Genomic DNA, 21,749 nt, shown 5'->3' on the forward strand with positions numbered 1-21,749 from the left:
TATATATGACTTTTTTTGCAACGAAAATGCGGGGATTATGAAATCATGATAGCCCCGCATATTTTGCACGCGGAAATAGGCAATTCATGCGACGAAAGTGCGGCGTATTTGAAAAATACCCCGCATGAATATGCGGACTTTGGCTGATTATGCGTTAAATCACGCGATCGTATAATCGCGTTTTTCTGGAGGGACTGGCTATTGTCCGTGCGGAGGCTATTTCTTGCACGGCACTTGCATTCTGATTCTTTATTATGCAGCCTAAGCAATGCTGTTCAATAACTTGTTTTCATTATTTAGGTATATTATTTTTTATTTTTTTAGGCAATAGAATTTTTGGTAATATTTTACAAATAAGATCGCATTTGTTAATACATTAACTAACACAAACAAACAGAGAACAATAACCTTTGTTAATGTTAGTAATAAAATGTTTGTGTTTATTAACAGTCCATTCACAGTGCATTACCTAATATTAACAGACACAACTTTGGATCTGAAAATGTTGAGATTAACCTGCACTAAAATGAATAAATCCTGTTGAAGTATTGTTAATTAATTGTTGGTTAACTAATGCTAACAAAAATTAAACCTTATTGTAAAGTGTTACCATTTTTTTTTATATACAGTTAGTTGGCTATAGGAGTGATGAGGAGCAGTCATCACTATATAAGTCGTTATTTAGGTTTTTTTGCACACAATAACTATTATCGTCGCTTCATAAAGTTATTGTAGAACCACTGTAGTGAGATGGACTTTGTAATGACGTCTTTAGTAGGCTACCTTTTATGGGTCTTGAGAGTGTACATTGTGCCAATGGAGGCCTTTCTGAGCCATCGGAATTCAACTAAAATATCTTAATTTGTGTCCAACAACATAAAGGGAAGTCATTAATGACAGAATTTTCATTTTTAGGTGAACTAACCCTTTAGGAGATTGCACTTTGTGCATTGGAAGCACTCAAATGTCTGTTTTGTATAGCGACATCTGTAAAACAGGAAGTTATTTATTAATTTTTTCAGAAGTTGTAGCATATTCCTTTTGTAAAGCTACAGAACTTGATTGACTAAATGTTTTGTAAATTTGAGCCATTATTAAGGTCTTCAATAAAACAAGATGAGAACTTAAATATTCCAGCACTTTCTGTGATGTAGTGCTTTTTTTCTCTTTCTCATCATACCGCAGTTTTTGCAAGTTCTCGCAATTTTATTGCATAAAATTGCATAAATATCCCGCATTTTTCATCGCATTTTTTAAGAAAACGTGCCGCATAATCAAGGATTTTTGCCCGCAACAATCACAAAAAAAAGACGCATTTTTCTGGAAGGACTGAATAGCATAAGGAAATGGTTTTAATCAAACCGTATTGTTGATGGAAATGATACGAGAACAATAAAAGTGCTAGTTATTAAAAATAACGCTTTGTGTTTTTGAAAAAAATATGTTTAATATTACAGTAATAGTAAACATCTTTAATATTAGTGTAGTCTATTAAATAACGTTGCTGTTTAAGAGCACGCTGAAGCTGGAGAGAATGAACGAACAACCGTAAACTGAAGCGCTTAGAAGGTTAATTAACAACTAAACGCATCATATATGAGAACAATCAGATATTTATACAAAATAAATATAATATTACAACTTATATTAGCACAAAATCACGCATAGGTGAAGGCCTATAACTCCTGTGGATGCTCTTCCCCTGTTTGAGAGCGCGCGTTGAAACTGAAGATGATCACCGGGTACAATGAAGCACTGCGGGCTATTGACTTAACGAAACGCATCCTATATGACATTAATCAGATGATTATACTACAAAAACTTAATATTACGACTTACATATGCTTAAAATGACGTGAATGCACAAGCAAACTTGACTGTGCTGGTCAGAATGCGTTGTGGACGCTTCCCACAACAGCGCGCTGAAACACAACAACTGAACCCAGAGAATTCACTACGTTTTATAACAAAAATATTCTCATTACAGTGTTATGTATAGGACAGTCCCAGTAGTTATTAATGCTGTGCATTTCTGTTTGAAATGCGAGCGCTGAAGCTAAAGACCGGTACAAGTGCTTTACTGCATCGTTAATTAACCCAAACGCATCCTATATGAGATTATATACACAGAATAATAAATATAATATTACAACTTACAATGGCACAAAAGGCTGCACAAGCGAACTTGACTGTGCTTGTCATGAAGGTGTAACTCCGTGGGCGCGCTCTTCCCTCAACAAACGCGCTGAAACAACCTTTTACAGCCGTATTCTCATTATCATTTTATGTAGATTATATGTTAGACTTGCGCTGCACATGTTGCACATAACTGTATTTTCCTTTTCGAAGTGATTCCAATCATATTTAGAGCAATTCAAAACCCATCATGGTGGACAGCGCGTCGGTCTCAGCTGAAGGAAATAATACATTATCTATCGGCTTGACTATATCGGTCAAATTTTCTTAATCGGACCATCAAAAATAATAATTTATCGGCCGATAACGATATGTTGCAGATATATCGTGCATCCTAGAAGAAGACCTATCAAGTGAAACATCCTGGACCAAGTTGAAATCCCCCCCAATAATTATATGGTGATCGTCCACATTTGGAAGGCTTAAAAAAAAAATGTAACGAAGAATTTGTCATCATCCCAGTTAGGGGCGTAAATTGAAAATAAAATGACTGGCACATAACGAAGCTTACCTGAGACCATCACAAAACGACATTTGAATATCTTTTAAAATATCATTTATTTCTTTGATGCAAAGCTGAATTTTCAGCATCCCTACTCCAGTCTTCAGTGTCACACGTACCTTCAGATATTATCATGATATTAGCAAATCATGATATTAGAATGATTTCTGAAGGATCATGTGACACTGAACACTGGAGTAGTAATGCTGAAAATTCAGCTTTGCATCACAGAAATAAATTACATTTTAAAATGTATTAAAATAGAAAAGTTATTTTACATTTTAATAATATTTCACAATATTACTGTTTTTTTGTATTTTTTATCAAATAAATGCAGCCTTGGTGAGCATAAGACACTTTTTCTAAAAACAAAAAATCTTACCGATCAAAATCTTTTGACGGCAGTGTTTTTGTAATTGCCTAAGGGATATATCCATACATAGGGAAATATCCATACATGGGACAGTGAGCAAAACATTAACCCAAGATACTCTGGACCTTCTACTCACTCTTGAACTAAAGGTGGTTATTTAAATGATTATAGGGTTTACTGGGGACATCCAGTATAAAGTACTTACATTATAACTTGAGGTTTATTACTTAAAACCTCATTAGAAGTGCAGAGGGTGAAAACAACTAAATGCCCATAATGAATTAGACGCAGTCAGTATGTCCTGGAACTGGCACACTCGCATGACTGCTCTAAAAATACAACCAGGGATCCCAGTAATGTGATCTTAGACACAAGTTGCTACCCAGGATCTGTAGACACACTTGAATTGGGATACTTTTTGGCATTTTATATGCAAAGACCCAAGACCCAAAACTTTAGTTTGAGAATGGACTCTTCATTCTTTCTTCCCAATCATCCAACTGCATGTCCTCTGCCTCTTACCTTGTGCACACTCTTGGGATTCTCCAACCATGCATAGTACATCTCCTCAACATAGTTAGAGCTTGTTCCATTCAGAAACGGCTCTGCGGCCACCGGTGCCGTGTAGCACCTGAATGGCTGAAACGTCCTAGGGGTGGCTGCTGGCCTCTGCTGTGATAGATTTTTAGCAGTCTGTGAGGCTGTGATTGGCCGGAGCCGTGCCGCACAAGTCCTTAAGCGGTGCATCGCAGTCTATTGAACGAACACCACCCACACTCACAAGTTCCTGGATGTCCCCAGTGCCGCAACAGAAAAGAGAAGTGTCACCTCCTTTAGCCCAAAACGGAAAATGTGTTTCAATTTCTTGGGGAAGAATGGACACGTTCCAAAAGCCCTTGACCTTTTACTCCTACTTGCGTTTTGCACTCTGGAAGAAAAATAGAAAAGTCAATCAGAGGTGCATTAAAATGTGCAGTTTATCTCAGCAATTTAAAGACAAATAGATTTTATGGATAGTAGTATGCTGTTAGGAAGTTCCTGCCCTGGGTATGACATGGAGGTTTTAATGCGATTTTTAGTGCAAAAGCAAAACAAACAGTTATAATCTAATAAAATAGAAGTACAACAGTAAGCTGCAATTATCATCAAGACAACACATCTTCATACAGCTCAGAATGTAATCTTTCATATCGGTTTTTGCAGTTTACTACTTCACATGAAACAATAGTCACCTCTAGAGCTCATACAAAGGTCAAAGTGCTAGTGAAGCTCCTGATAAAGAGCTGCAAAAGAACCTTATTTTTGTGAACATGATGCCTTCATTGCCTTGTAAACTAAGAACTTAGTGTTTTTACACAAAGTGATTGTGTAATGAAATTGTCAAAAATTTGAGGTTTGAATTTATTTTTCGCCCAACTGCTGCTTTCCAGGTCAACAAGAGCATAACTCGCATAAGAATTATGTAATGAGGTTAAAGAAAATGTTGATGCTTATGTAATACTGAACCTCTATTGTTGCAAATAGAAATGTACACTTTTACTAATGCACACAAAGAACTGAGTGATTTTAAATCACTCATATAACATACTACAAATTGTGTAAATGTGTAAAATAACATTTAATTAATGTTAAACTGCAAACCTTTGAACCTCACAAAAAAATACATTTTATATCTCGACAAGTATTTCTGGCATCATTAAAGTGGAAATGAAACAGTCAGTCAGGTTTTAGCATTATTTAGTACAGTGATTTCCACTTTAAATTAATGTTTTTAAACACAATATGCAACTTTGTTAAGAGTTCTTTCTTCACATTTTGACAAAGCATTGTCTTCCTACATAAGTAATAAATCAGACCCGTTGCTACTGTAATCAACTTACCTATACTAAAAAAATAATAATTGACATAGATGTCCTTTCCGCTAAAATGAAACTAATATGACCATGTGGTTGAAATAAACGTGGACCCCTTCTCCCTCCACACACCTATGTTTTGACCTTGCGTCCACATTCCACTCCCCTTCGCGGATGAGTCACTCAACCCCGCCCGCCTACCGAAGCGTTTCAGAGCGCCATTGGCTGGAGATTCCTAACTCCGCCCACCACCCATGCCTAGTAGAAGCCTATTGGAGACACGGAGTGTCAATCATTATGTCCTTTCACTAAACATAGGTCTTATGAAAATATTAGCAGCCCATGCTAACCATCAACTCGGAGGCCGATACTTGGAGTTCAATCATGCAATTACAACTTTTTATTACTAGGTTGCGTGTTTCTTGTTTTCTTTCTTCTTTGTTAAACGTATTTGTTTAACGAATAAAGACACAGAACCTACGTATTTTCGTTGTGAACCACAAAACCTCGACCTAGCAATAATGAGCTAATTAAGGTTGGTTCAGGCACGTAGTTTGGTAAATTGATAGTTAAGTAACGTTATCCTTCTGCATAAATACCTACTTATGTCCTCAAATATCTGTTAACTTTGTGCCACACCAAACAAGCGCAAGTAGCCATGCTAATAATGAATTAAATGAGGAACGCGCCTCTCAATGCGGCATTTTCCGACGTTGTCATCCAGTCTCCCATTTAACGGCGGATGGAAGTTTGTTCCTATTAAACAAGAAAAACTTACTTGTGCTGACAGCCGTTGTAAACTGGTCGTGCACCGGAGTTAGTAACGGCCTCACTCCACTGACCCCTACGCAGCTCACAAGAATGACAGTCGACGCAACAGTACACCTCCGTCATGAGGAACGTGAGCCGCTTCCGACGTCACGTCTACGTTTTTCGCGCGGTTCTTTCAAACCGTTCTTTTCAAATAACCTATTAAAAACGATTCTGCAAATCTTTATAACACATCACATGACATCCGGTAAAACTTTTAATAATACGATTGAACTATTAACCTCCTGGGTGCCACTGTCCACGTAAGAGGACATTACATTTTAGTGAATTTATCTGACACCATATATACCGATCAGGCATAACATTATGACCACCTTCCTAATATTGTGTTGGTCCCCCTTTTGCTGCCAAAACAGCCCTGCCCCTGACCTGTTGAGGCATGGACTCCACTAGACTAGACCCCTGAAAGTGTGCTGTGGTATCTGGCACCAAGATGTTAGCAGCAGATCCTTTAAGTTGCGAGGTGGGGACTCCATGGATCGGACTTGTTTGTTCAGCACATCCCACAGATGCTCGAATGGATTGAGATCTGGGGAATTTGGAGGCCAAGTCAACATCTCAAACTCGTGCTCCTCAAACCATTCCTGAACCATTTTTGCTTTGTGGCTGGGCACATTATCCTGCTGAAAGAAGCCACGGCCTCCAGGGAATACCATTTCCATGAAAGGGTGTACATGGTCTGCAACAATGCTTAGGGAGGTGGTAGGCCTATGTGTCAAAGTAACATCTATATGGATGGCAGGACCCAAGGTTTCCCAGCAGAACATTGCCCAAAGCATCACACTGCTTCCACCGGCTTGCCTTCTTCCCATAGTGCATCCTGGTGCCATGTGTTCCCCAGGTAAGCAACGCACACGCACCCGGCCATCCACGTGATGTAAAAAACGTGATTCTTCAGACCAGGCCACCTTCTTCCATTGCTCCGTGGTCCAGTTCTGATGCTCACGTGCCCACTGTTGGAGCTTTCAGCGGTGGACAGGGGTCAGCATGGGCACCCTGACTGGTCTACGGCTATGCAGCCACATACGCAACAAACTGTGATGCACTGTGTTTTCTGACAACTTTCTATCAGAACCAGCATTAACTTCTTGAGCAATTTGAGCGACATCTGTTTGATCGGACCACACGGGGCAGCCTTTGCTCCCCACGTGCATCAATGAGCACTTCACTCAAAAAAAAAAAAAAAATTGGATGATGCTGTTCACTTTATTTAAGCAATTCATCTCGATTTAACACCATTATATCAGGTGTTTTATGGTGAAGTGTGTGCTTGAGTTGAGGACCTGCTAACAAGAATTAAAATTGCTTTAATAAAGCAACCACTATGAAAGTGTTCTGGTTGGAACCAGTAGACGTATCACTTCTGTACTGCCAACATTGAACATCACGTGTAAAGAAATGTTATATTTAGTTTGTAGTTATTTAAATCACAGGACTAAACCATAAGCATTAGTTGTAGGGTTATTTGAAAAATTCTAATTGAATGAAAACCATTTATTGAAGTTAAATTAAAGCCATTCATTCAAGTTAAATGAACACTATTGATTGTAGTTAGTTGTACATGGTTAATTCTTTTAGGTTTTGCTTGCTTCAATCACGTGGAACCACTGTCCATGATTGAATCATGTTCAGACAAGCTATTTTTTTGAGTGTTGGTTTCCCATGACCCTGTTGCCGGTTCACCACTGTTCTTTCCTTGGACCACTTTTGATAGATACTGACCACTGGAGACCGGGAAAACCCCACAACAGCTGCAGTTTTGGAGATGCTCTGACCCAGTCGTCTAGCCATCACAATTTGGCCGTTGTCAAACTCGCTCAAATCCTTAAGCTTACCCATTTTTTTCTGCTTCTAACACTTTAACTTGAACATTTAGGACAAAATGTTCACTTGCTGCCTAATATATCCCCACTAACAGGTGCTGTGATGAAGAGATAATCAGTGTTATTCTCTTCACCTGTCATAATGTTATGCCTGATCGGTGTAAGTCAGTTTTAGATCTAGATCTCGACAGTCTAGATGTCCTGTAAAGAGCACAGGCTTTTCAGAGATACCATTTGTTTTGAGGTTTCACCAGGACAACAACATCTCCTTGGTCTTTAAAAATGCCTGATCAAATTTTAGCACTCATATGGAAATATGATAATATTTTGTAATTATTTAAATTTGACTACTTTTCAAATTGTTTGTTATAAATCAACATCTCAGGAAAATTGTATGGGGTTTCTAATCAAAATATAACTTTTTGTTAAGAAATAGGGCATTGAATTCATACATATCCACAGTAGAGGGCACCAGGATCATGTTTATCAGACATTTTAGGAGACACAAGTGAATAGGGAAAGAAATTACATATCAATATTCCTATAAAATATTAGATGTTATGAAAATGCTGCCAACTATTACTCCCATTATTGCACTTCTTATTACACATTAATATGGAAATTAGACCCAGTGTATAGATAATTTGGTAACACTTTACAATAAGGTTAATTAATTAAACATTATTTAATGTATATTAACAACATGAACAAACCAGCAATACATTTGTTACTGTATTTGTTAATAAAAATACAGCTGTTCATTGTTTGCTCATAGTGCATTAACTAATGTTAACAAGATTTTAATAAAGTATTAGTAAATGTTGAAATTAACAAAGATTAACAAATTCTTTATAAGAGCATATGATTATTAGTTCATGCTAACTAATGTATTTAACTAATCAACTTTACTGTAAAGTGTTATTTATCTTTGTTAATGTTAATTCCAACATGTACTACTTTATCAAAATCTTAACATTAGTTAATGCACTGTGAACTAACATGAACAAACAATGAACAGCTGTATTTGTATTAACTAACGTTAACAAATACTGTAACAAAGATATTGCTCATGGTTAGTTAATGTTGGTTAATACATTAACTAATGTTAACTGATGAAACCTTATTGTAAAGTGTTACCATACATTTTTTCCCCTGGGTCTTAGGTCTTTTTTCAAGTGCTTCTGGTAAGTTCCTACTTACAACGATGTGTTCAAGTGGTTGTGGTCAGAGTAAAATGGCCAATTTCAAATTCCATATGGACAGGAAACATTTTGACCTATTCATAATGTATGAGCAAAGGATTCTTGTGCGAGAATTGTGAGAAATGCAGTTTTGCTGCACACGTCTGTCCTTTGGAGCTCCTTGTGTTTTCATAAACCAACAAAATGAACAGTTTAATTGAAATAAAGTCAAATAAAATATTTTTTTTTAAAAAGGACAAAAATCTGAAATGTTGCCTAGGCACATCACTGAAATAAGTAGATTTTTTAGAAAATGACAAAATAAAAATAAAACTTGATACAAATGAGAAATTCACAACAAAATTATTAACACTTAAACTAAATTTAAAATGAATAGTTAAAATAGTAAAAGCTAATTCAAAATATTACCAAATACTATATACAAATACTAAAATAACACTGAAAATAAGTAGTGTTTTCTGAATGGTACCATTAGCATTCACACCTACAATTCTTTATGACCAATAGCAATTGGTGTATACCATACATTTCATTTAACAAGGCAGAGTTGGTCATGACACTGATTCACTGAAAAGAATGCTGTAAAATGCACCTCACATCATCATTAAAAACATACCAGTTTTTTATTTTCATATGCAAAAACCATCATCAGCATCACACTGCAGGTAGTCCAAAATCAACTGAGTCCATCTTTAATCCATAAAACATTAAAAATACACAGCTGCTACACCTGTCGTGTTATCATGTACACACAAATGGAAATGCTGTGTGTGGGGTGCAGGTTGTTGTGTCCATCATTAATCATACACATGTAAAATAACACTTATCATGTACTGTATGGCACTTACTGATTTTGCTATGATGGAAATGTCCAAATGTGAGGATACTGTCTGATGTGGTCTACAACAGAAATGTTACAGTTGTTTGTGTTTGTTTGTTTGAGGGTGCATGACTTTATACACATACTTGAACCAGAGTGGAATCAGTCATCACAAAGAAAGAAGTCTATGAAACATGCAGACAAATGGTCTTTTCGTTCTTTGTTATCAGTTTCATAAATGAAGAAATGTTATATTTATCGCATAGTGTATGATATCGTGCATAAAGTCATGTAGCCCTTAAAAATGATAGGAGAAAAGCGTTGACTTTGTTTTCATTGTTATTGTTGTTTGTAAAAAAAAAAGTCCTGTTAACCACAAAAAAATTAAAATAAAAGACAAAAAAAGTCAATCATGAAGTGTCAGAAATTAGCCATTTTCAAAAACAAGCATTCATGTTTACCTGATTTTTGCCTCATTGGGGACAGAATTTCACTTGGCAAATAAAGTAAAAAATATATTTTCTATAAAAGTTACATATAAATAAACGTATGCAAATAAAACTATATAAAATGGTAAAATAGCAGTTTTAAATCACTGTGTTGGTAGCAACAATTTCAAATGATAAAAAGAACAAAATTACTTAATGTATTTTGTTTCTTGTCTTGCACTCCAGTATTGCAAAACCTAAATTATTTATATTATGAATATTATGCGTCACAGTGCAAAGAGAATGATTTGCAGTTACGCGGGCCATTTAGATACTATTAATGACTTGATAACCTTGTAAATTGACAGGGATGCCTTGTAAATTAAATTATCGCATTGGCCCTTACTGTCCTTTAAATATTATAACACATTTTGTGGAACAATGATTGAATGCCAGCCTATGATCAAAGGGTCTCTGTACATTTCTATAAACAGTGAATATTACTGAAGTGCAATAAGTCGCAGTGGTCCTATATAGCACATAAGAATCGCAGCGTTTAAGGAGATCGGTCTGTTGCCAGAGGCATCTTTTGTCACCTGAAAGGTGGAAAGCGTTTAATTGGCTAAAGAGTTCTGTCGCTCCCATTATGTACTCTGTGATGTATTCCGAGTATAGGCTCCTTTCGCAACAGTGACCGTCTCTCTGTTTGATTGACAGTTGACAGCTGTTTACAGAGGGACAGGGGAGAATAAGTGGGGGAGACGGTGTGACCACCTGATTGCTCCCACTGCACATTTCACACTTGGCCTGCCCATCCCAGACAGAAATACAACTGTCAGTCTGTGTGTTGTGTGTTATACTGGAGGTGCAGGCGCTGGTCTTTGAGGCATTAGTTGTTGGGTAGGAGCAGGTGGTCTGTGGAGAGTGGACAGAGGGTAGGTGAGGGTCAGAAATAAGCTCTCTAAAAACTGGATTTATGAACATATTATGCTTTCAAAATGTAGCTGCCTATGTACAACATAACAGATCAGCCACTTATGAGGATCCATATTGAATGCTGCTTTAAAAGACAGCTGTCTATGGTTTGAACGCATTACATTTCCATTCAAAAGTTTGGGGTCAGTAAGATTTTTTGTTTTTAAAAGAAGTCTCTTATGCTCACCAAGGTAAAATAACTATTTTCTATTTTAATTCATTTTACAAAGTCATTTATTTCTGTGATGGCAAAGATGAATTTTTAGCAGGCATTACTCGTATGCTGATTTGCTGCTCAAGAAAAAAAATATTGTTGAAAACAGTGCTGCTTAATATTTTTGGGGAAACTGATATTTTTTCAGGATTCATTGATGAATAGAAAATTCAAAAGAACTGCATTTATTTTAAATATAAATATTTTCTGTCAATTTAATGCATCCTTACTGAATAAATAAAAATAAATTTTTAATTAAAAAAAATATTGACCCACACTTTTGAAGGTATTGTATATTATTACCGTGCAAATGGTGGTGGTGGTGGTCTGGTGGCGTAAGATGGCACAGAGGCTGATTTATTAGTCCGAACCACCTGCAAAGAGACAGAAACTCCTGTAACAAGTGCACAAACATATGCATGATGGGTAACTTATATAATAAAATAAATCAACTGAACTAAAGATAAGAACAGAGTTAAGTCTGAGTTCAGTGACAAAATAGATAAACACCTAAAATCACATAAAACAGCATAAAAAATATAAATTGAAAACATTATTAAAGAAAAGTAACAGTAGTTTTCAGACAGACACATTAAATAAAATAACAAAATGTAAAGTAACACAGGATAGTCTTCATTGTATAAATTAATCAGATTAATCCTTATTAAAGTAACAAAAGTTTACTAGGATACTCGCTGAAGCAGACATTTTTTGTCATAATTTTGAGTGAATTTGTCCGTTCAAGCGCAAAATGTGAAAGAGAGCTCAATTCAGTATTTACAAATTGAGTTCCCTTTCACGTCTTCTTGCGCGTAGTTATTTAAATTGACAAGGCTTAAACTAACTCGCCAACTGAGATTTTTTTCTTTGGCGAGTGACCCAGGACAACACAAACCTCAAGGAAGGCTGAAGAGACTGTTGTGTGGACTGGTCTTTGCACTTCCAAGAGACTGTAACTCCTCTATTATATTATTATACTACTTATACTAGTATATTATTGTACTATTCACTACTATATATATATATATATATATATATATATATATATATATATATATATATATATATATATATATATATATATATATATATATATATATATATATATATATATATATATATATATATATATATATATATATATAAACCCCAACGGGGCTGTTATGGGCTAGCTACCCATAGCAGCAGGCTCTGTCACCCTATTAGGGCACAAGAGTCACCTTATCTGGCTACGAAAAGTTCAAAAAGAAGAATACCCCTAGAGTCTGCGAGAGCAGGGGCGCAAGAAGACTCACAGATTGACCTCCCGGTAATGACCCTTGGAATGGACATGACATCGAATGAAGGAAGTAGCAAAACTCTTGAGAAACTAGCAGATGGACATGTTCTTCAGACTTGCGTGTGTGGATGGGCGAAAGTAACATCGACCCATGGTCTAAAGGTACATCAAGGACGGAAGAAATGCCTGAAAACCACCAACCCAGGGCCCCGCATTGACCGGATTCTGTCAAGAAGAAGGTTAAATCAGACGGATGAGACTCAGCGGCAGGAAGAAACCCACAGTCCGCAGAGAATCAGCACCCCAGGGAATAAGGAGGAAGCTTCAGGCAGAACCACCAGTCCAAGACAACAACCAGCCCACCACAAAAAAGAAAACATGCAAGGACGTAAGCCATTGGTGAAATGGCCGAAGTATAACAGCAAGGAGTGGGAAAGCATCAACACAGACTTAAGCCTTATCCTAAGTAACATCAAAGGATCAGCCGAGAAGAAGCTGGAGAAGATGGGGAATCTTATTTACAGCTACGGAGAGGAGAAATGTGGAGTGAAGGAGCAAGTCCGTAAGAAAGAAATGCTTCCCACCCCCAAGTCCCGTCGGCTGCAGGAAATCCAACAACTTGTGAAAGAGAGGCGACGGCTAAGAAAGTTGTGGAGAAAGGCGACAGTAGAAGAAAGGGAAGGCATCAATTTCCTTCAAGAGGATCTAAAGCACAGGCTCTCAAAACTCCGCCGAGCAGAAAGCCTACGGATGCGCTGGAAAAAGAAGGAAAAGCCAGAACCGATTTCTATAAAGACCCTTTTAAATTTGTGAAAGGCATATTCACAAAGGAGAAGAGTGGATCCCTGAAAACATCAAGAGACCAGGTTGAAGAGCATCTGAGAACCATCTATACTGATGAGAAAAAAGATGAACCGATTATTGTCCCCACAGACATCCCTCCAATATCACCACCACAACATCAGTTTGATATCAGCCCTTCTAGGTAAAGCAGGCAGTGAAAAAGGCAAGATCGGCATCTGCACCAGGCCCTAACGGCGTACCATATAGTGTCTTCAAGAATGCTCCAGATGTTTTGAAAATTCTGTGGAAAAACATGAAAGTGGTGTGGGACAAGCAAATCATCCCGAAAGCTTGGCGAAGAGCGGTAGGGGTGTTCATCCCAAAAGAAAAGAATTCAACCACCATTGAACAGTTCCGCCAAATAAACCTTTTGAACATTGAAGGTAAGATCTTTTTCAGTGTGTTGGCACAACGACTGACAAACTATTTAAAACAAAATCACTTAATTGATACATCAATCCAAAAGGCTGGCATCGCAGGCTTTTCGGGATGCCTTGAACATAACAGTATCATATGGCATAAAATCCAGACTGCAAAGAAAGAAGGGAAAGATCTACACGTCCTGTTCCTCGATCTGGCTAATGCATACGGGTCAGTCCCTCATTCTGTTCTGTGGGCTGCCTTTGATTTCTTCCAGGTGCCGACAACAATCACAAATCTAGTAAAACACTACTTCCAGGATCTACAGTTTTGCATTACAACATCAGGCTTCACCACAAGTTGGCAACTGCTGGAGGTAGGCATCATGGCAGGGTGTACCATCTCCCCATTGGCCTTCACGATGGCAATGGAGATCATTTTAAGAGCCTCAAAATGGGTCGTGGGAGGAGAACGACTACAATGTAATCAGAGGTTACCACCAATTCGAGCCTATATGGACGATTTAACAACACTCACAACAACTGTCCCCTGCACCAAGAGACTGCTGGAAAAACTTCATCAGAATATAACATGGGCGAGGATGAAGTTAAAGCCCAATAAGTGCAGAAGCATCTCTATCGTGAAAGGCCAAGTCACAGACCAAAGATTTTATGTCGGCGGAACACCTGTCCCAACTGTCTCAGAAATGCCAGTAAAGAGCTTGGGGAGATGGTATGATGCGAAGCTCAGAGACACAGAGCAGTTTGAACAACTGAAAAATTATACCAACATGTACATGGAGCGCATCAACAAGACCTTGTTGTCAGGAAAACTCAAGTCATGGTGCTTTCAGTTTGGCATACTCCCAAGACTCTTGTGGCCATTAACTGTGTATGAGATCCCCATCACCAAGATTGAAAAGTTGGAACGGCTGATAAGCACACAGTTGAAGCAGTGGCTTGGAATTCCACGTTGTTTAAGTTCTGTCAGACTTTATGGACATGGCAAGTTGGAATTACCAATCACAGGGCTCGTGGAAGAGTTCAAATGCACTAAAGCAAGGCTCGTCATGACCCTAACTGAATCCGAGGATGCAGTCATTCGAACAGCAGCCCCCCGGGTAGTAGCGGGAAGGAAGTGGACTCCATTAGAAGCTGTTCAGAGTGCAAAGTCTGCACTTCACCTCAGAGACATAGTTGGACAAGTACAGCATGGGAGGGCAGGGTTCGGACTCATCCCAAAAACTAACCCTCTGTGGCATAAAGCAACATCAATACAGAAGAGACAGCTAGTGATAGGAGAAGTCAAGAGACAGGAGGAGGAAGAGCGATATGCCAAAGCCGTCTCAATGGCCAAGCAGGGGAGATGGACCAAATGGGAGGGTCTAGAGAAGAAAAAGCTCAGCTGGCGTGACATCTGGCAGATGGAGGGAGCTCGACTGAGTTTTGTAATCAGAGCCACATATGACCTGCTACCCCCCCCAAAAAAAGAGTGGTATGGAGAAGACCCTGCCTGTTCCCTGTGTCAAGTACCTGCATCCCTAAGGCATATTCTATCAGGGTGTACCACAAGTCTTACCTAAGGGCGCTATACTTGGCGGCATAACCAAGTAATCAGAGAGCTGGCAACAATAATGGAACAGAGGCGAACCACCACAAACAATCTCCCACAAACATCAGCAGGACAGGTCAACTTCATAAATTTCGTACCAGCTGGCCAACATCAAGAGAATAGTACAACACCTAAGGATGCAAGCATCCTGCAGTCAGCGCGGGATTGGAAATTGGAAGTAGACCTTGATAAGAAGCTTGTGTTTCCCCCAGAAATAGTGGCTACAACACTCCGGCCAGACATTGTCCTGTGGTCTCCAACAAAAAAGCTGGCATATGTTGTAGAATTAACAGTACCATGGGAAGATGGGGTTGAAGAGGCTTATGAGAGGAAAAAGAACAAATATTCCGACCTGGCAGCTGAAGCATCTCAGAACGGCTGGAAGACCAGCATCTTCCCAGTAGAGGTGGGATGCAGGGGATTTGTTGCCACATCTACTACGAGTTTACAAAAAAAAATAGGGGTGAAGGGTCGCTCTCTCCAACAGGCCATCAAGTCCATGTCAAGCGCTGCCGAAAAAAGCAGTAACTGGCTCTGGATCAAACTTAAAGACCCTAACTGGGCAGCAAGGTAGAGACAGATGGTATGCAGTCAGGCTTAGGCCTGACTCAGGGAGAAGGACGCCCCTGCCATGCAGAGCCCATCAGGAATATGGAGGGTAAGGCATGGAGGGGGGTGTACCTGGGACGCTGGGTACACCGTTGAGCCTTCTGGAGACGTTGTGGGCTTCAATCAACGAAACGTCGATGCAGCAGGGTGCCCACCTGATGACCCCAAAGACATATCTTACCCTTCTTTTCACCCCTCCACACCGTCTACTACAGTCAAGAGTTTCCTACTAAAGAGATTGAAACATCTAGTTCTATTAGCTTTACTATATATATATATATATATATATATATATATATATATATATATATATATATATATATATATATATATATATATATATATATATATATATATATATATATATATATATATATATATATATATATATATATATATATATATATATAATATATAATATATAATATATTGTATTTGTCTGTTTTGGACTGTATCTGTAATGTTTTATTTCCATTAAAATATAGAAAGCAGACTGATTGCCAGCGTCTCACTATTTAATTTGTATTTGTTGATTTTGTCCTGTTTAAAGCATTACTTTGCTTTTTTCAGTAATTCAGTAAACAAGCAGTGTTGTGACAAAGGCCCTAAAATGGCTAACAAACAGCTAAAATGATGGTGTTGAAGACAGAAAAAGCCATTTCCACTATGAAAAACTTGACTTTATGCAACAACAAAAACATGCTGAAGGGCTAAATTGAGAATTAATCTGGTTAAAGTATACATCAAGTCAGGGTTAGAAGATGTAAATCAAATATATATTATTATTATTATTATTATTATTATTATTATTATTATTATTATTATTATTATTATTATTATAGTGATTATTTTATGCATTTAAATAAATGAAATTATTATATAATTTACTTAAATCATTTAATATTTTATTAAACAATAATAAAACATTTTTTAAACGAATGTGCAAAATGGTTCTTAGCACATGGCTTGTGTCTTTTCTTACAAAAGACAAAGTGTAAGGAGAGAAAGAATTGTTAGGAACAATGCAGAGAAGCAGAAAGGGTACTGTAAAAGCAACAGCAGCAGAAATGCCCCACAGTATAAATGCAATAAAAACCTTCTTATATAAACAGTGTGCAGTTATTTACCTCCTCTGGTGGCGGCAATAACTGAACCTGGTGCTTTATCATAGAAGAGAAAAAAAGAGGAGCCTGGTCATTATCTTTATATCAGCAGACTATTGTTTACAAATGAGATGTAACATTTCATGACTTAAGTTAAATGGACAGATGATTTCTCATTAACTTGTTCTTTCAACTTGTTTAACTTCCCATGAATTGTCCTTTCCAAATAGAAAGAACTGGAAATGTATTGTTTAACTAGGAAGGTTTCAAACTTGTTTTCCCTCTTCACACAGTAATTAATAAACTGATTTACTAACTAGTTAAGTTTCTGTTGCATTGTCAATCCCTAAGGCATTTAGTGGGCATTTGTACAGTTGTGTTATGCTCAGGCACATATACCTGAAAAAAAATCTAAAGGTACAGTACCACAGGTTAATCACACTTGTTAGATTCATGTTAGCACTACATTTAGTGAGTTAAAAATTGGCAGTATAGTAGTCAGTAAAGAGTACTGCTTGTATATTTGCTCACTTACCCCATCCTTTACTATACTGTTTGGGTTTCCGCCCAGGGACACAGTAACCTGCGGTCTGCTATTAGCTCTGAGGAAACAACCAAAGAATGCTGATCAATATTTATAATGTAATGTACAAAAGTTATATTGATAATACACTAAACTTTATTTGTTTAATATGTTTAATCAAAAAAAAACAACAACAACAAAAAACACAACAGCAACAACAAAAACATTTAAAGTGCCCCATTATGCTATTTTAAAGGTTTCTAATTTTGTATTTGAGGTCTCCTACAATAGGTTTACATGCATCCAAGGTCAAAAAACACTTTGGGCCCTATAAAGGGTGTGTCCGAATCCACCTTTGTTAGTTTAACAACGGGAAAAATGGTCGGCACACCAGGCACATGGTCCAAAAGGGTTGTCCCTAGTCTCTTAATGAGTCATGGGTGTGTTTTGGCCATTACGTGCAATAAACCAATCAGTCACTCATCTTCCATTCCCTTTAAAAGCCAGTGGCGCTTGCACCATGGTGGATTCACTATTTACATGGCAGAATATAGACACCCTCAACCTGAAGAGTCAGTTTAAATACATGTGTGCATTGCCACGATTGGTTAAATAAGTAGCCAATTTCATTCGTCAATTCTGAAAATAGGTCATTTTGATACATGCAATGACTCTCCATTATAACATGTAGACATTTTTATCTTTATGTACACAATAATAATGTTTTACATTGTAATCCTTTAATTTTTAATATTTGTCATGTTTGTGTGTGTAATAAACACAGCCTTTAAAGGGGTGGTAAAACACATTCGTTCGAAGGCTTGATTGTGTTTGTGGGGTGCACTGTAACATGTGTTCATGCTTCGTTTAAAAAAAAAAATTCATTATTTTTCATATTTGACCTTTATTCTACACTGCTCTGTCCCTCCTTGTAAAAACGGTCTGATGGTTTCCGGGTTGTATGAAGCCAGTCCCTCAAAAATACGCAATAGGCTCAGATTGGTTAGCTGGCCCAGTGTGTTCTGATTCGCTAACCGCCTAGTGCACGTTTGTCGGAAACGTCACGCCCCTTACCTTTACCGGTAGACTGTGCTTTGGTCAGTATTAGAAACAATGGCGTCAATAAAACCACACCAATCTGAGCCCGAATCAGACCCAGAACATTTTAGTGAAGATGATCGAGCAGAACCTGTTCAGTCCTCAAGAGTAAAGACTGCGGATCTAGTGATCGCTACTGAATGGCACTGTTACTTTTGTATTTTTAGAACGATTATAGCCAAATATCTGTCGCAAGAACTATTAACCCAAAACGAACACTAAACATTAGCTTTACTAGTAGCCAAATCAAACACAGAACCATGTTTAGCATGCCTGTAGATAAACAATACATAAAAGCTCTAATCAAAGAATAATTTACACTAATGCCAAGTTCGCTGTTGAGATTTTAACGTTAGTGTTTGTAACGTTAGGTGTTCGTCGGATAGGGTTGGGTCTCGTTTGGTTTTTTTTCGATTCCGGTTCCAACCGATACTTTTAAAACGGTACCGGTGCCTAAACGGTGCCTGAACCGATACTTTAAAAAAAAGGCCACAAAACAAGGTGGATGACATTAAATGGCTTTTTATTTTTTTATTTAAATTGAACCATTTATTAAAAGTTTAATGTATACTTAAATGTATGAATATAAATAAATACAGAACTCAATTTACTTATTGACAAATTATTATTGACTTATTTACAAATTCACAGTAAAACCTAAGCTACCTAACCCAACTACAACAAGCCTTACAGTAATAACAGCAGTAGTCTGTATTCTTGGTATTCTACAAACCAGCTTCGAGCTTCAGCTTTATTTTGAAATATGATAATATATTCTCTGGCTAAATATTTTAGAACTCATCCTTAATGTTTCCATGGCGACGCGTCATGTTTCTCACATGACACACAGCACAGCTCAGCTGTATTGGGTTTATTTCGTTTTTTCTTTTTATTCAAAATATTCACAAACTTCTTAACTGTGTCACGAACTATATGATGTTCAAATGTGTGAGTGAATGTGTGTTAGTTGATCTATAAAGCGCAATGGGCGGCGCCATGTTAGTTTGAGCCTCAGAATCGGATCTGTCGGATTTACAACACTTGAGTTCATTCTCGTCTCACGAAATACATGAAAGTAAGTGACCAGTGAACTGGAAGAAGAATAGAGTAAACTATATAGTTACTATATAATGTGCATGTATCTGATGTGAATAAAACACTTAACGTTAGTCAAATTATAATGGTCTGAAGGGATTGTCATTGCCGCTTTCATAGACATCAGTGTGTGTTTTTTGCTAGTAACCTACTTATGAGCATTTAAATGTCTGAAACCTGAACATGATGTGGTTAAAAAACACTGAATAGTTGTCATGAGTTGTGATGTGACCAGCGCTGAGCTGAGCGTCTGTCTCTGGCTCGGTGCCAGCCAAAGCGTGAAAGAACGTTTGAATTTTGGCACCGAAATGAGGAACCGAAATCTGCGTTCTGATTCGGTCCGGTACATACCGGTTATATAAGTACCGGTGCCAATGGTTATATAAGTACCGGTGCCAAGGTACCCAACCCTATCGTCGGATAACATTAAGTATGAATGAGCATTTAACAGACTGGTTTGCAGAACAGCGTTGTCATCTGTGTACTTACTTGCTACAACGTACAATTAACAATTCAAACTATTACAGGAAAATACATCGACGAAAAATAAATCATACTTACAGGTTGTGGCCCGTAAACAGCTTCTGTTTTTAAATCCATCTTTCAGGACAAGCCGTTGTGCGAATCCTGCACTGAACTTGCGAAGATTGTGGAAGCTTTCCTCTGTGAAATGTGCAGCGGGAGCCGCGCGCGCCCGTCCTGCATTCACACTGGCAGTGTTTGTCTCGCGCAGCTGAACCGCGGCTCGTGAATTGGGAGGGGGGGTTTATGTAGATATTGGGGCTGGTGATGTCAGCAATCCTGGAGGAATGTCTGTAGTCGCCTACTGGCCGTTTGCTGTAGTTCTTAGAAATTGATTTCTTTAAAAGCAAATATCTCCCTTTGCTTTAAACTTTGAACGTTGTAACTTTGCAGATGTTGTTTATGCTCAAGCAGCAACATTACACGCTAGCTAAAGTTAGAATAGTGAAATCGTGGTTTACCACCCCTTTAAATAACACAAACAATACTGCATTTCAGTTGCATCAAAATAGCAACGCGCCAACAATGCGCCTGAACACACCTCATTTTCAGACCAGCATGCCCGGGGGGCGAACTAATGGGCACAAATGCATTTGCTATTTAAACAACGTGGCGCAGGACGTGAAAATGATAACTGCGTTGGGCTGAAACTAGCAAAAAATACTTTACTGTCGCGTCTGGTGCCGCATTGCGCCAGGTGTATGATAGGGCCCTTTAATTTTCTCATAATATACATTGTAGCATTACCGGTTTTCTAACAATGTCTTAAATGGTTCAATGAAGGATTCAATCTCTCTAAAATCATTCTTTTCCGTGAGCCTGCTCTGATTGGTCTGGCGGCTCAGTCTGTTGTGATTGGTCTACTGCTTACAGTGCGTGTCGTAATTAAATGTCCATTACCATATCAGAATTTCAGCTCCGGAGGCTTCCTCAGCACTTGTATACACAGTGGTACGAACAGTAACGATGGCATCGGTTTTATCGTATCAACTCGAGTCCTCATTCTTTAAAAGAGCATGCGAAGTAGATTTGCTTTCATAGCGCAGAAAAGAGCGCCTTCTTGACATGAAGACACCACAAACCACATTCTTTCAGGCCTCAGTCACAACTACAGTGTTTGAGGGCAGGTCAAAGAAGACGTTCACAGGCAGCCAATGAAGAACATTATGCAAATATGTTACAATCCAACGTAGGTCTGTGCAGGTATTAAGACTAGAATTACTGACAACTTGTTTCAGGCAGTTCAGGATCAGTTCTTTCTTTGGGAGACAATAACGAAATTTACTATGTACACATGAAAGGTAATATCTGAAAAAGCATAAGCATAATAGAGGCACTTTAAATATACATCACAATTTGGATTTGGACATATTGAAATTGTTTCTTAAATATTTGCTGTTACACTGAGGCACTGTTGAATTATTGACTTAGCTATTCACCTTGTTCTAAGTTGATCATGCATGACAGATAGTTCCATAACAAATGATAG

The 21,749-nt window shown here is 37.9% G+C and overlaps 2 protein-coding genes across 14 annotated transcripts in view; both read right to left on the reverse strand.

The window, feature by feature from the left end:
* Positions 1 to 5,818, reverse strand: part of ogdha (oxoglutarate dehydrogenase a) — a 135,443-nt gene extending 129,625 nt beyond the window's left edge. For 4 of the 9 annotated variants that reach the window (XM_079827901.1, XM_079827899.1, XM_079827897.1 and 1 more), the window contains exons 1-2: positions 5,703 to 5,818; positions 3,594 to 3,999 (exon numbers count right to left, since the gene is read on the reverse strand). In XM_079827901.1, coding sequence (XP_079684027.1) covers positions 3,594 to 3,818 — 225 coding nt within the window. In that variant the 5' untranslated portion in view covers positions 3,819 to 3,999; positions 5,703 to 5,818. Of the gene's footprint in view, positions 1 to 3,593; positions 4,000 to 5,056; positions 5,194 to 5,702 lie in introns of all 9 variants that reach the window. The other 5 variants (XM_079827902.1, XM_079827900.1, XM_079827898.1 and 2 more) reach the window with 3 other exon arrangements.
* Positions 5,819 to 9,358: 3,540 nt separating this feature from the next.
* adam9a (ADAM metallopeptidase domain 9a) overlaps positions 9,359 to 21,749 on the reverse strand; it is a 127,393-nt gene continuing 115,002 nt past the window's right edge. For 3 of the 5 annotated variants that reach the window (XM_079827908.1, XM_079827910.1, XM_079827907.1), the window contains exons 20-23: positions 17,558 to 17,624; positions 17,047 to 17,079; positions 11,521 to 11,591; positions 9,359 to 10,943 (exon numbers count right to left, since the gene is read on the reverse strand). In XM_079827908.1, the coding sequence (XP_079684034.1) occupies positions 10,883 to 10,943; positions 11,521 to 11,591; positions 17,047 to 17,079; positions 17,558 to 17,624 (232 nt within the window). In that variant the 3' untranslated portion in view covers positions 9,359 to 10,882. The remainder of the gene's footprint in view (positions 10,944 to 11,520; positions 11,592 to 17,046; positions 17,080 to 17,557; positions 17,625 to 21,749) is intronic. The other 2 variants (XM_079827911.1, XM_079827909.1) reach the window with 1 other exon arrangement.

Source organism: Gobio gobio, assembly GCF_949357685.1.
Source record: "Gobio gobio genome assembly, chromosome: 10".
NCBI classification, from domain to species: Eukaryota; Metazoa; Chordata; class Actinopteri; order Cypriniformes; family Gobionidae; genus Gobio; species Gobio gobio.